The following is a 15,659-nucleotide window of genomic DNA, read 5'->3' on the forward strand; positions in this document are numbered from 1 at the left end:
AATACTACTTGAGTAAAAGTCGAAAAGTATTTGATTTTAAATATACTTAAGTATCACACGTAAATGTAATTGCTAAAATACAGTGTATTCGGGAAGTATTCAGATCCCTTGACTTTTTACACATTTTGTTACATTACAGCCTTACTGTAAAACATGTTTTTTTTAATGCAAAAATCTACACACAATAACCCATAATGACAAAGCGAAAACAGGGTTTTAGACATTTTTACAAATGTATTAAAATAAAAAACAGAAATAACTTATTTCCATAAGTATTCAGACCCTTTGCTATGTGACACGTAATTGAGCTCAGGTGCATTCTGTTTCCATTGATCATCCTTGAAATGTTTCTACAACTTGATTGGAGTCCACCTGTGGTAAATTCAATTGATTGGACATGATTTGGAAAGGCACACACAGTTGACAGTGCATGTCAGAGCAAAAAGCAAGCCATGAGGTTGAAGGAATTGTACGTAGAGTTCCGAGACAGGATTGTGTCAAGGCAAAGATCTGGGGAAGGGTACCAAAACATTTCTGCAGCATTAAAGGTCCCCAAGAACACAGTGGCCTCCATCATTCTTAAATGGAAGAGGTTTACAACCACCAAGACTCTTCCTAGAGCTGGCCACACAGCCAAACTGAGCAATTGGGGGAGAAGGTCCTTGGTCAGAGAGGTGACCAAGAACCGTATGATCACTCTGACAGAGCTCCAGAATTCATCTGTGGAGATGGAATTACCTTCCAGAAGGACAACCATCACTGCAGCACTCCACCAATCAGGCCTTTATGGTGGCCAGATGGAAGCCACTCCTCAGTAAAGGCACAGTCCGCATGGAGTTAGCTAAAAGGCACCTAAAGGGCTCTTAGACAATGAGAAGAAAGATTCTCTGGTCTGATGAAACCAAGATTGAACTCTTTGGCCTGAATGCCAAGTGTCAATTCTGGAGGAAACCTGGCACCATCCCTACGGTGAAGCATGGTGGTGGCAGCATCATGCTGTGGGGATGTTTTTCAACGGCAGGGACTGTGAGACTAGTTAGGATCGAGGGAAAGATGAGCGGAGCAAAGTACAGAGAGATCCTTGATGAAAACCTGCTCCAGAGCACTCAGACTAGGGCGAAGGTTCACCTTCCAACAGGACAACGACCCTAAGCACACAGACAAGACAATGCAGGAGTGGCTTCGGGACAAGTCTCTGAATGTCCTTGTGTGGCCCATCCAGAGCTCAGACTTGAACCCGATCAAACATCTCTGGAGAGATCTGAAAATAGCTGTGCAGCGGCAGTCCACATCCAACCTGACAGAGCTTGAGAGGATCTGCAGAGAAGAATGGGAGAAACTCCCCAAATACAGGTGTGGCAAGCTTGTAGCGTCATACCCAAGAAGAGTCGAAGCTGTAATCACTGACAAAGGTGCTTCAACAAAGTACTGAGTTAAGTGTCTGAGGACTTGTGTAAATGTGATATTTTATATTTTTTATGTATTAGCGACATTTTCTGATAACCTGTTTTTGCTTTGTCATGAAAAAGTAAAAGTCAAGAGGTCTGAATAATTTCTGAATGCACTGTATACTTAATAATCCAAAGTAAAAGTACAAATAATTTCAAATTCCTTCTATATTAAGCAAATCAGATGGCAAGATATTCTTGTTTTTTGAATTTACGAATAGCCTGGGACAAACTCCAACACTCAGATATAGTTTACAATCAAAGCATTTGTGTTTACTGAGTCCGCCAGATCAGAGGAAGTAAGGATGACTAGGGATGTTCTCTTGATACGTGTGTGAATGAGACCATTTTCTTGTCTTGCTAAGCATTCAAAATGTAACGAATACTTTGGATCTCATGGAAAATGTATGGTGTAAAAAGTTATTATTTATTATTTTCTTTAGGAATGTAGTGAAGTAAAAATAAAGTTGTCAAAAATGTAAATAGTAAAGTCAAGTACAGAACAATTATGTAAAAACATATATACATGACAAAGAGAAATAGACGGTAAATTAATATTATAAGATATATTTGTTAAATCTTTGACCATCTGGAACATGTTATGTTGTAAAGATATGTACAGTTGTAGTTGGAAGTTTACATACACCTTAGCCAAATACATTTAAACTCAGTTTTTCACAATTCCTGACATTTAATCCAAGTAAGAATTCCCTGTCTTAGGTCAGTCAGGATCACCACTTTATTTAAAGAATGTGAAATGTCAGAATAATAGTAGAGAGAATTATTTATTTCAGCTTTTATTTCTTCCATCACATTTCCAGAGGGTTAGGAGTTTATATACACTCAATTAGTATTTGTTAGCATTGCCTCCAAATTGTTTAACTTGGGTCAAACATTTCGGGTAGCTTTCCACAAGCTTCCCACAATAAGTTGGGTGAATTTTGGCCAATTCCTCCTGACAGAGCTGGTGTAACTGAGTCAGGTTTGTAAGGCCTCCTTGCTCGCACATACTTTTTCAGTTCTGCCCACAAATTTTCTATGGGATTGAGGTCAGGGCCTTGTGATGGACACTCCAATACATTGAATTTGTTGTCCTTAAGCCATTTTGCCACAACTTTGGAAGTATGCTTCTGGGGTCATTGTCCATTTGGAAGAGCCATTTGCGACCAAGCTTTAACTTCCTGACTGATGTCTTGAGATGTTGCTTCAATATATCTGCATAATTTTAAATTCCTCATGATGCCATCTGTTTTGTGAAGGGCACCAGTCTCTCCTGCAGCAATGCACCCCCACAACATGATGCTACGACCCCAGTGCTTCACGGTTGGGATGGTGTTCTTCGGCTTGCAAGCCTTGCACTTTTTTCTCCAAACATAACAATGGTCATTATGGCCAAACAATTCTATTTTTGTTTCATCAGACCAGAGGACATTTCTCCAAAAAGTGCGATCTTTGTCCTCATGTACAGATGCAAACCGTAGTCTGGGTTTTTTATGGTGGTTTTGGAGCAGTGGCTTCTTCAATGCTGAGCGACCATTTCGGTTAGGTCGATATAGAACTCGTTTTACTGTGGATATACCTACTTTGTACCTGTTTCCTCCAGCATCTTCACAAGGTCCTTTGCTATTGTTCTGGGATTGATTTGCACTTTTCGCACCAAAGTACATTCATCTCTAGGAGACAGAACACGTCTTCTCCCTGAGCGGTATGACGGCTGCATGGTCCCATGCTGTTTATGCTTGCGTTCTATTGTTTGTACATATGAATGTGGTACCTTCAGGCGTTTGGAAATTGGTCCCAAGGATGAACCAGACTTGTGGAGGTCTACAATGTCTTGGCTTTTGATTTTTCCATGATGTCAAGCAAAGAGGCACTGATTTTGAAGGTAGGCCTTAAAATACATCCACAGGTACACCTCTAATTGACTCAAATTATGTCAATTAGCCTATCAGAAGCTTCTAAAGCCATGACATCATTTTCTGGAAGGCACAGTCAACTTAGTGTATGTACACTTCTGACCCACTGGAATTGTGATACAGTGAATTATAAGTGAAATCTGTCTGTAAACAATTGATGGAAAATTACTTGTGCCAGGCGCAAAGTAGATGTCCTAACTGACTTGCCAAAACTATAGATTGTTAACAAGAAATTTGTGGAGTGGTTGAAAACGAGTTTTAATGACTCCAACCTAAGTGTATGTAAACTTCCGACTTCAACTCTATATTAATTGGTTCAGCCAAGTATTCCCCAACACGCAGACAAGGGCTGGAAAAAAAGGTGTCTGGAAAAAGTGAGGACAGCTTTACAATGGAGCTTCCTCAGGAACACACACAGACACGTTTTAACCATAACTTTCCATGTATGAACTTACACAACAGAAAGACCTGAACACCGTGTGCTCTGTCAATGTAGAGTTCATATTGTTTAAGAGAATAGGGCACAAAGGAATGGAGTATCATGACATCAAACATCACTGGAGAGGGAGAAGAGGTAAGGCCGTAGCGTCATATAATCGTGGTGAAGACTAAATGTTATTTTCATGATTTTACTTTCTCTGCTGATTCGTCTCTTGCTGCGTGTGGTCTGTGCAATATTCTTCTGGTGGATGTGTTTTGATACTGTCACTGTCATGTTAGGGAATAATTATCCAAGGTGTCATTGAGGAATCACCAGTAAACTAAACCTGAACAAAAGCAGCAGCCAGAGGTTGCTATAGTTATAGAGATACTTAATAATATTCCCAGTATTAGCTGACTAACACCCAGTTTTAGCCTAATTAAACACTCTCAAGTGGGGACCGCTAAGCTTAAATATTTGAAACAGGATAAAAGACAAGGGGGAGGACAAGGTTCTCGAGTGGTATTACTATACAAAACGCTATTACATAAGTGGATTACAAACCCATTTCTCGTAAACTCGTCAATTAGTCAGCAGAGAAGATGTCTGAACTCTGAAGTGTTTAAGTCTTACAACAAACACTAAGCATATTTCCTGACAACTATGACTACATCATGATGAACTGTAGGTCTGGGCTATAATCCAGAATTACATACTATACACTATAGTGTCAGATTATATTAGGCTATGTGTGGACTTTCTGTATCGTATTTTGTTTCTTCAAGCAGCTGCACATCGAAGTAATAACATCATGTGAGCAGAGATTTGATACAGCACACACCCCTAGTGAATAACAGGTGAATAACTTGATACCAACTGACCTAGGGTCTATTTTGGGTTTAGGAGCTACTGTGCACTCAAATGATACAGCAGAAAAAAATTATTCCTGCCTATTTAACTGGTTATGATAAATCAACAATGAATAGGTTTCAAATCCAAGATAGAAGCACTTGGGTGAAATTCTCAACAGCTGTGTACATGTGCATCCCTGCCTTCCCCGCCCTCCTCCTGAGGAGGCTTCACAGCACATTGCACATGCCAGAATGGGTTCCCTCTCGCCCTTGGCTCCTCTTACCTAATTCCAGTAAGGTAAATAGTCCAGCTTCACTACAACAGGACTCGTACGTGTACATGGGTCTCTGACATGCCACTGTCTCTGCCTCCTGTCTCATGCTTTCTTCCTTTATAACCTGAGTATAATAGGACGTCTTGCTGATTTAAACTCACACACAGTTGATATCTAACTGGGTTGAAATGAGAAAAGCTGTTGTAGAGAGGACCTGAATTAGCTATATTCTGGTTACAAGCCCAGCTTTCCTCTGGAATCAAAGAAGGACCCTCCATGAACTTAGTCTGTGTCACACCCTTTGTTGATGTATTTTTCCTCCATGCTGGGTAGAGGACATCCTCTGGGCTATGCTGCTTGTATCCCCTTTGTTCAAAATCTGAAAAGGTTAGGGGACCATTTCCGGACTTGCTCCGGACTTGGCTGATTACTGCTTTAGGGCTGCCTGTGTTAGATTGGAAAGATAGCAATCATCTCCCAGCAAACATCACATGCATATGGGAGTCTGTTTTCCAGCAGAGCCTTAACCAACGAGGGATGGCTTTCTCGTTGGATAGGCATTGTTTAGAGCAGGAAGGAAATATATGTTGAACATAACCTATAAGAGTCTTCTCTTGGTGATGCTTTTGTCCCATCATTGAATTCTTTCCTATATAAGATTTGCAATTATACTACAACAGGTATGTTCTTACGACACTGCAGCTTTGTGTAAATCTATGCCACTTGTTTCCTGTGACATCATCTCCCGTACAACCCGCGCACGCACACTCCGCCCTTCTAGCAGAATTCTAAAAGTCATTTCTGCTTAACCAAAATGGCCTTCATCAAAGGCATACCTTTAGGTCCACTTAAAATGTCAACTTCAATGTTTCACAGCATTCTTTGCCTGAAGTTGTGCTAAATACTACACAATAATGTGGACAGGGCATTAGTCATTAGTCAGGATGAAGTAAACACAGCTTTTGCATGTTCTGATTAAAGCATTTAAAGCATTGTAAGTATATTTATCATTTTGTCAAACTGCTCACCTACACAGCCTGCAATAACAGAATGCTATCTACCTTACAACAATCTCTCTAGAGACGTTCCAAAGTCGAATGCCTGATGTAGGGCAAGTGTTCCGTTTTTACTCAAGCATAAGAAGGATATTTGCTATTGATAAGTAAACCTATTGCATTCACATTTTGTCAACTCACAACCAACGAACGTGGCATATTGACCATTGCATATCATAATACTGTGGAGTGCTGTGGAGTGCTGCAGAGATTTTTGTGGAGTGCTGCAGAGATGGTTGTCCTTCTGGAAGGTTCTCCAATATCCACAGAGAAAATCTAGAGCTCTGCCAGAGTGACCATCGGGTTCTTGGTCACCTCCCTGATCAAGGCCCTTCACCCCCGATTGCTCAGTTTGTCAAGGCGGCCAGCTCTAGGATGAGTCTTGGTGGTTCCAAACTTCTTCCATTTAAGAATTATGGAGGCCACTGTGTTCTTGGGGATCTTCAAAGCTGCAGAAATGTTTTGGTACCCTTCCCCAGATCTTTGCCTCAACACAATCCTGTCTCGGAGCTCTACGGACTGAATACTTATGTAAATAAGGTATTTCTGTTTTTTTTCTGTTTTTTTTTCTAAAAATGTGTTTTCACTTTGTCATTATAGAGTATTCTGTGTAGATTGATGAATCCATTTTAGAATAAGCCTGTAATGTAACAAAATGTTGAAAAAGTCAATGGGTCTGAATACTTTCCGAAGGCACTGTAAGCAATATAACAATTGAGATGTACAAACCACGGCATAAGGACGTAATTTAATAAACCGTCATTTAGATTAAAACTTTAATGAGTGAGCGGTCGATATAACTGCTTATTCAGCACTTTTGAAATGTACAGCGACAAAATTGATAACACATGTTATTCTTACTGTATTCTCCCTGTACACCAAGTCAAAACCGTAGGATAAATTCTGAGGGGGAAAGGGACCAAATTCTTAGGTTAAGACACATGGGCTGCTAACAGCTTGCTACACAACATACACTTAGTCTTTCTTTATTAGCTACTGATCACCCTGGCATAATTCATTTAGCAGAATACAACACATATTTTTGGACTCACCGTTGTTGTACTGTGCTCAGTTGAAAGTGGCGCGGCGGTCCTTCTTGTGTGCAAACTTTGTCATCAAAGTCTTAGATTATCTGGTGCTTTCAAGACAACTGGGAACTCGGAAAAAACCAAAGTCGAACCATGTCGTCAGTGATCTTCAGATCGGAGCTCTAGAAAGAGAACAGAGTTCCCGACTTGGAATTCCGAGACGGAATTTTCCCAGTCCAAGTTTTCTTTTTTTTCACAGTTGTCTTGAAAGCACTGAAGTCTAAGATTTCCCAGTTCAGAGTTTCCAGTTGTTTATAATGCTGCGCGTGAATGTTTATCCTTTAAGCTTGGAAAAGCGACCCTTTCAGACACGTTTTAAATCCTTAAACCCAGACTTGGACCACATACCCTCTCCACCAAATAGCAATCAGGGGAAGCAATATAGTGATTGCTTGCAGTTAGCCATTGTTTCCTTCCAAACCCTTCATTGTTGAATTTGCGATTTCCGACTTGTTGTGTAATGTTTATGTCCAATTGACAATAAGCACCGACACATTTTACTCATAACTTCTCTTCATCTGACAAGGATTGAAAATTATTTGCCAGTAGATTGTCAATGTGATTCATGATGATAATTGCTTGTTTAGCTTGCTAGCTAAGATTGTGAAAGTATGATGTTGACATGATCAGTCCAATCAAAGCTATGGTAGATATAATGTGATTTGAGGTAATATTATCTGTGGCCAATGACCTTGAGCCTTCCTGGATGGGCACTTCTAATGTAAATCTATGGCAGCACCCAAGAGTGCTTGAACTGCCTAGCTTGCCCTGTAGTTTCTGCGGTGACGTTTTGTCCCCATGAGTGACAGAACACTGAGCCAATCACGGCGCAACTAAAGAAGATTATCAATGCCTCTGCTATGTATTTTGGCTGGCTGCCCTTTTACCACAAAAAGCACTGAGCTAGGCTAAAACACCTACATTTTGGAGCTACCGTACTCACGAAAGACCACATTTGTATGCGGCTTTATTAACTCAAGTATTTTATTTTTGTTTTACATTGTTTGCAAACTGATATGTGACACAAATGAATGCCTTGCAAAACAGGTGGGGCTCTGCCTACAGACAGTCTGACTCCAGACTAAATCAACACTGAGTGATATAATGAATAAAGTGGATTAGCACTGCTCTCTCATTGGGTCTGCCTGCTTTGAGATTCTAAGCCCTCATATTCAAGATGTTTAGGTGATAACACCTTTCATACAATCAAACTCCATGGTAGCCTTATCATTCTTAAGCCATACATAGTCAAATGTTTTCTTTTTCTATCCACATTTCTGGATTTACAACATACGTAGTAAGGCACATGCCTGAGTTCAGAGTTGTGTGTTGTGCATCTTCAGGCTTCTTGCTGATGGAGTTAATTTAGGTAACATATATACATACCAATGCTGAAGTGGTCTGGACTGCATCTTTGAATACAGGGACAGTTAATGTTGCTTTTGTATTCGTGTGCTCGCTGCATGAATAAACAAATGTGCTGAGTTTTGAACTCATGACCGGAGATGAGTGCAGCTTAGACTGTCACCCATTGAATTGTTCAGGACAAAAACAACTTTCTGAAGGTTCATGGAACAAGACAGCTATGATTACTCATCACGTTAAATACTGTTGTACACATCATGCATGATCATCAAAATCAAATCAAAGTTAATTGGTTGGTTACACAGATTTGCATGTGTTATAGCAAGTGCAATGAAATGCTTACAGTGGGGCAAAAAAGTATTTAGTCAGCCACCAATTGTGCAAGTTCTCCCACTTAAAAAGATGAGAGAGGCCTGTAATTTTCATCATAGGTAAACTTCAACTATGACAGACAGAATGAGAGAGAAAAATCTAGAAAATCACATTGTAGGATTTTTAATGAATTTATTTGCAAATTGTGGTGGAAAATAAGTATTTGGTCACCTACAAACAAGCAAGATTTCTGGCACTCACAGACCTGTAACTTCTTCTTTAAGAAGCTCCTCTGTCCTCCACTCGTTACCTGTATTAATGGCACCTGTTTGAACTTGTTATCAGTATAAAAGACACATGTCCACAACCTCAAACAGTCACACTCCAAACTCCACTATGGCCAAGACCAAAGAGCTGTCAAAGGACACCAGGAACAAAATTGTAGACCTGCACCAGGCTGGGAAGACTGAATCTGCAATAGGTAAGCAGCTTGGTTTGAAGAAATCAACTGTGGGAGCAATTATTAGGAAATGGAAGACATACAAGACCACTGATAATCTCCCTCGATCTGGAGCTCCACGCAAGATCTCACCCCGTGGGGTCAAAATTATCACAAGAACAGTGAGCAAAAATCCCAGAACCACACGGGGGGACCTAGTGAATGACCTGCAGAGAGCTGGGACCAAAGTAACAAAGCCTACCATCAGTAACACACTATGCTGCCAGGGACTCAAATCCTGCAGTGCCAGATGTGTCCCCCTGCTTAAGCAAGTACATGTCCAGGCCCGTCTGAAGTTTGCTAGAGAGCATTTGGATGATCCAGAAGAATATTGGGAGAATGTCATATGGTCAGATGAAACTAAAATATAACTTTTTGGTAAAAACTCAACTCGTCGTGTTTGGAGGATAAAAAATGCTGAGTTGCATACAAAGAACGCCATACCTACTGTGAAGCATGGGGGTGGACACATCATGCTTTGGGGCTGTTTTTCTGCAAAGGGACCAGGACGACTGATCCGTGTAAAGGAAAGAATGAATGGGGCCATGTATCGTGAGATTTTGAGTGATAACCTCCTTCCATCAGCAAGGGCATTGAAGATGAAACGTGACTGGGTCTTTCAGCATGACAATGAAGTGGCTTCGTAAGAAGCATTTCAAGGTCCTGGAGTAGCCTAGCCAGTCTCCAGATCTCAACCCCATAGAAAATCTTTGGAGGGAGTTGAAAGTCCGTGTTGCCCAGCAACAGCCCCAAAACATCACTGCTCTAGAGGAGATCTGCATGGAGGAATGGGCCAAAATACCAGCAACAGTGTGTGAAAACCTTGCGAAGATTTACAGAAAACGTTTGACCTCTGTCATTGCCAACCAAGGGTATATAACAAAGTATTGAGATAAACTTTTGTTATTGACCAAATACTTATTTTCCACCATAATTTGCAAGTAAATTCATTAAAAATCCTACAATGTGATTTTCTGGAGAAAGAACATCTCATTTTGTCTGTCATAGTTGAAGTGTACCTATGATGAAAATTACAGGCCTCTCTCGTCTTTTTAAGTGGGAGAACTTGCACAATTGGTGGCTGACTAAATACTTTTTTTGCCCCACTGTATGCTACTAGCTCCAACAGTAGAATGGCTCACAAATACACAAATAATCAAAAATTGAAACAGGAAATCAAGAAATCACAGAATGAGTCCAATTAACAATCCAGGGGTAGATATATATATATTCGTGAGCATGTGTCAGAATCCATGTAAGAATGGTTGATGTTGTTTTTTTTAACTTCATAACAACATAATGTGTTTGTGTTTGAATCCAGATATCTTCATATTTAATATCTGTTTTACCAATAGAGTCAGGAAACAACAACCCAAGACTGTCATCACCTGAGGATGTAAAGCGCCTCCACAGACATCAGAACCTAGAGAACCAGAACCACCACTCTGAGCCACACTCCCCTAGCACTGTCCCCAGGAGATACACCATCGGAGGGCAAGGGCACCGCAGCACCAAGGATCCCCTGACCATGCAGCACGCTGACATAGAGAGGAAGAAAGAGGTGTTCCTGGAGCACCTGAAGCAGAGGTATCCTCACCATGCTGCTGTCATCATGGGCCATCAGGACCACCTCATGGGCCATCAGGATCGCCTCAGAGATGTAAGTGAATATGTTTTTTTTTAAATGTGTTGGTTCTGATTTCCCTGCATGTAAATTATGTAAATAGACAGGGGAATAAACATTCTCAGTACTGACAGCATAAACAGCATAAAGAATGGACCATAGGATTAGCCTATTGTCCATCCTACCTGAAATAGCAGGCGCTCTGTCTGTATACATAACCGTTGCCGCGTCAGGGGGGAGGTGCCGTGCGCGCGCTTATGCTAGAAGTGTGGACATGCACTCTCCCATGTGGTAAAAATAAACTTAGACTGTTCTGCAAGTTTGACGGGTAAGTCCAGACCCGCATGTGGGCTAGGTGGGGTTTGTTTCCATGGCCACTTCATGGAAGTGCAAGTTCAAGGAGAGCTCATTTTACAAACGAACGCCGTTTTGTTGGAGTCATTGCGAAAGAAGCCTCATATTTTGTTCGGAATTAAGTAGAAGGGCGCATCGCATGTAGCGCGCTCTCACCTTGACGCATTTAAAATCAGAGTCGACATTTTAAAGATGGATGTTAATCGTTTCCGAATGAGGCTTTGATATTTACGTTCAGGTAATTTATCATTGAAAGTACATAAGACTACTTTAACTACTTTACTATTAGTTGTGCAATTATAGTAGGTATAGTGCATATGTTTTTACAGTAGGCTAGTGATAACTTGTTGGTGGTTTGCAGATTAACGTAAAACTTGTTCGATATGAGGATAGCAGATACCCGCAATGGCCTGCCCTACACATTTCCTAGTCAGTGTAGCCTATGCTACCAGTAACGTAGATCTATTCTTTTGTATTTTGCATTTTTCCCCCATTTCAATTTAGTCTCGCGCCTGTATTGTATAACTGCCTTAATTTTGCTGGACCCCAGGAAGAGTAGCAGCAGCTAATGGGGATCCATAATAAATACAAATACACCCCAAGCACATCACTGTATATTTGCATTAATTGTTTCAGCTGCTGATTGGCTGCCCGCCATTGTTTCGTTAAAAGCTGAGGGATGAGGCTGTACAAATGTAACCGCTCTTACATTAATAGACAGAGCTATGGATGCAAGGACTGACCATCCGTGATATACTAATTATAGTTTTAACCATGTTCAGAGTCTCGTTTGTCTATATTTACTTTGTTTACAAACATTGGAGTAAAACAGGTACGACAGTTGAACTAAGCTCATAAGGCATTTATAAATTATGTTCAAGAGTCAATGGGTACATATTATAAAGTCCAAAAATTGAGCAGTGTAACCATAGCCCTCTTCTTATGTGGTAAAGTCAACATTGCTGTGGGACTAAAATGCTCATCCATCCACCTGTTACCCAGTGTGATCATTCTAGTGGTTTGCACTAAAAGGGAGGGGTTGAGGATAAAACATTTTTACAATTGAGTTCAAGGACCTGGCATCTCACCAAAGCAGATGGATCATGGTCTGGTCTCTCAGAAGCCCGTGCTTCTGCCACTGATTAGAGGAGATCAAAGTGGGCCATTTGAGCAAACTAATGCTTGGACCCAGCTTTCTTCCCTTAGTGGGCTCACTGTGCTGCGCTCTCCCCTCACTTCACTATTAGTAACATCTTGAATAGTAACTGAGTGCTACCTTATGGTGGAAAGGTATGCAATTGTAGATGGGGTCCATATGTTTTGGGGGCACACTTGGAAGTGTTTTTGTTCTAATGAACTCTTGACAGGCTGAGTCCATCTTGGTCTGAGAGGCTTGTAGCTGAACAAAGTGGAGCCTTTGTTTTCACCCCTCAGAAATGGCAAGGTCCTTCTAGAGGGGACCTTTTGCAAGCTTTAATAATCAGATTGGTGAGTCCCACTTTAGTGACACTGGCTTTAACATGTACTAGCTACAATGTGCTACATTTACTTTGTTGCATTATTGTACAAGTTGTAAGCACTATCACAATGTGAACCTGTCATTACACTGTAGTTACACTGTACCTGTCTGTAGTTATTATGTGCGGTACATGGTTTTAAATCAAATCAAATCAAATGTATTTATATAGCCCTTTGTACATCAGCTGATATCTCAAAGTGCTGTACAGAAACCCAGCCTAAAACCCCAAACAGCAAGCAATGCAGGTGTAGAAGTGTGTTTTACTCCCACTTTTGTTATTTTTTTATTTAAAAAAATGGAACCTTATTATTTATTTAACTCGGCAAGTCAGTCAAGAACAAATTCTGTAATTCTGTAATGTAATGCTTATTATGCCAGTCAAAGTGAAGTGGACACTCTCATTTTTGATTATTTATCTAGATCCTTTGATAGAGTTCTAGCCCCAGACCCATTGACCGCTCTGTTTGGTACAGTTGATGGGAATAACCACGAAGGGAAAGCTGTCTCTCTGTGTACTGTATTAGCCAAAAGGCTCATATTGCAATTTTGGAAACTGGAGACTGTACCCACCTTTGAAATGTGGTTACGGGATTTAGGGAATGTAATACATATGGAAAAGATTCGATACAATACCTCCAATAGAAGTCCAATGTTTTACAAAATATGGCAGCCGATACTGGATAAATGGTCTAGTCCCGCTTCATAACTGGGTTGACGATCTGCTGCTACTCTGTGCTGTACTCCACTCAATATTTATTTTTGGCTTAACTACACTGCTTGTAATGACTATATGCTGTCTTCATATACATGTACCACCTAATAGGATTTTGTTTTATTTTGTGTATGTGTGAGTTACGTTTTGTTTTGTCCTCTAAATTGGCCATCCCAATCAACAGTACAATGAATGTCATTGTTAGTATTGCTGTCTTTTTTTATTTGATTTTTTATTGTAAAATAATAAACATGTTATAAAAAATAAATTAAAAAGTGAAGTGGACAGGGCGCTCTGATCCATAGAGCTGCCTGAGGTGGTTATTCACCAGTGTGTCACCATAGCCCAGTCAGTGCCAAGCATAAAATGTAAATGCAGTGAGTGACTCAGTGTGTGTGTGTGTGTGTATCAGGTTGCAGATGTCCCCAAAAGTCCCCCTACAGATGCAGGATGCATCAGGGACACATTCACATCACACGTGATTATATCTGGGGGGTTTTTTGTTGCAAGAATTTCAAATTTGTAGTTGACTTAAAGACTTACTGTGTGTGTGTCTGTGCATGTTTCACAGTCATGCAGTGGAAGTAGACATTGCTTAAGGTTGAATACACCACATATTTGACTACAGGATTTTAGTGAGTGTGTGCTGGTGACTGTTCCTCAATTTTTCATTTCTCCTTCTGCCTCTCCAGGTCAGGAGCCCCCCGCATTCTGTCAGCCCCCCGCCCGGTGTTGGGGAGCAACTGGAGCACCTCTCCGTGGTCTCTCTGGAATCTAAGGAGACCATGTCAGAGGGAGATGGTCCTGCTGCCTTCACCCGGGGCTGTCGGGCACGGGCCAGCCTGCCGGTGGTCCACTCTGCCAACCAGACCAGGGACAGATCACTAGGTAGGTACTATGGAGCTGTCAGGACTTGTCTTTCTTGCAAGCTCTGTGTCACACAGGCTCTCAGTGTGTGATGACATGCTTTCTCTATCACTCAATTTCTCACACAATCACTCTCCTTGTGCACTCACATGTTCCCCTCTCTCTCTCTCTCTCTCTCTCTCTCTCTCTCTCTCTCTCTCTCTCTCTCTCTCTCTCTCTCACTCTCACTCTCACTCTCACTCTCACTCTCACTCTCTCACCCTCACCTCTCCAGGTGTGCTGTACCTGCAGTACGCTGAGGAGACCAAGCAGATCCGGATGCCCAATGAAATCACCAGTGGAGACACCGTCAGGGCTCTGTTTGTGAGTGCCTTCCCCCATCAGCTCACCATAAAGATGCTGGAGTCTCCCAGTGTGGCCGTCTACATCAAGGATGACACAAGAAATATATACTACGAGCTAACTGATGTCAGGTGAGTTCATCTAGCTATATTTATGACTTTACTTTTTTTAATGACTTTTCCCCTCCAATAAGCATGTTATGCTAGTCTATAGTGCAACACTGGAAGGATTACAGTACAGGGTACAGTAATATGATACTACCTAATGCTACTATGTTGAGGTTGGGCAAAAAAGGGATTGTCAAGCTTTGTGTACAGCACCATGTATACTACCATATAGTAATAGAGTAAATTATGTCCTATCTATGCTGTTAAAACAATCCATCTTTTAGTATGGATCTTAAATTTACAGGGGAGGCTTGCAATTCATTTTGTCTCTACTTTGGCATTTCAGCGTCCAAAGCGCTGCATGAATAATACTCCACCTCCTGCTCTTTCAGTTTAGGCAGGGAGGCATTAGATGTGGTATTGTTGAGGAAATTAGAGAGGAGGCCAATGTCTGAGCGTGTGCTGCTGATAACAGGGTGTCTGTCTTGACCACACCCTAATCTGCACAGACACTACAGTAGACTGATGAATATAGTACCGGAAGGGTTTCCAGTTATACAGTGGAGTGGAGTTCACTGTTAGGCTGTTAGATGGCGACGACCTGTGTTTACTTCAACCAGTGTAACTTTGACGTGTCTTTCTTCTTTCCAGAAATATCACACCTGGCTGCTGTCTGAAGGTGTACCACAAAGACCCTGCACACGCCTTCAATCGCAGCAACGCAAGGTCCAACAATGCCGACGGCGGGGTTAGTGAAGCCTGACCTTGCACGGCAACACAGCCAAGCGCACAAACTCCCCTAAGTCGCCTAAATCTAGCTGTCTATATATTTGGCACCAAGGAAGCTTCCGCTCCTAAATCCCTAACCAGGGGACAGTGGTGGAAAAAGTACCCAATTGTCATA

At 41.3% G+C, this 15,659-nt stretch overlaps 1 protein-coding gene across 11 annotated transcripts in view; it reads left to right on the forward strand.

Moving 5' to 3' along the window:
• LOC118394684 (sickle tail protein-like) overlaps positions 1–15,659 on the forward strand; it is a 55,059-nt gene that overhangs the window by 11,995 nt on the left and 27,405 nt on the right. For 8 of the 11 annotated variants that reach the window (XM_052463790.1, XM_052463788.1, XM_052463789.1 and 5 more), the window contains exons 2-5: positions 10,586–10,890; positions 14,132–14,327; positions 14,581–14,779; positions 15,407–15,503. In XM_052463790.1, coding sequence (XP_052319750.1) covers positions 10,586–10,890; positions 14,132–14,327; positions 14,581–14,779; positions 15,407–15,503 — 797 coding nt within the window. The other 3 variants (XM_052463783.1, XM_052463787.1, XM_052463786.1) reach the window with 3 other exon arrangements.

Source organism: Oncorhynchus keta, chromosome 15 (assembly GCF_023373465.1).
Source record: "Oncorhynchus keta strain PuntledgeMale-10-30-2019 chromosome 15, Oket_V2, whole genome shotgun sequence".
In the NCBI taxonomy this organism is placed as follows: domain Eukaryota; kingdom Metazoa; phylum Chordata; class Actinopteri; order Salmoniformes; family Salmonidae; genus Oncorhynchus; species Oncorhynchus keta.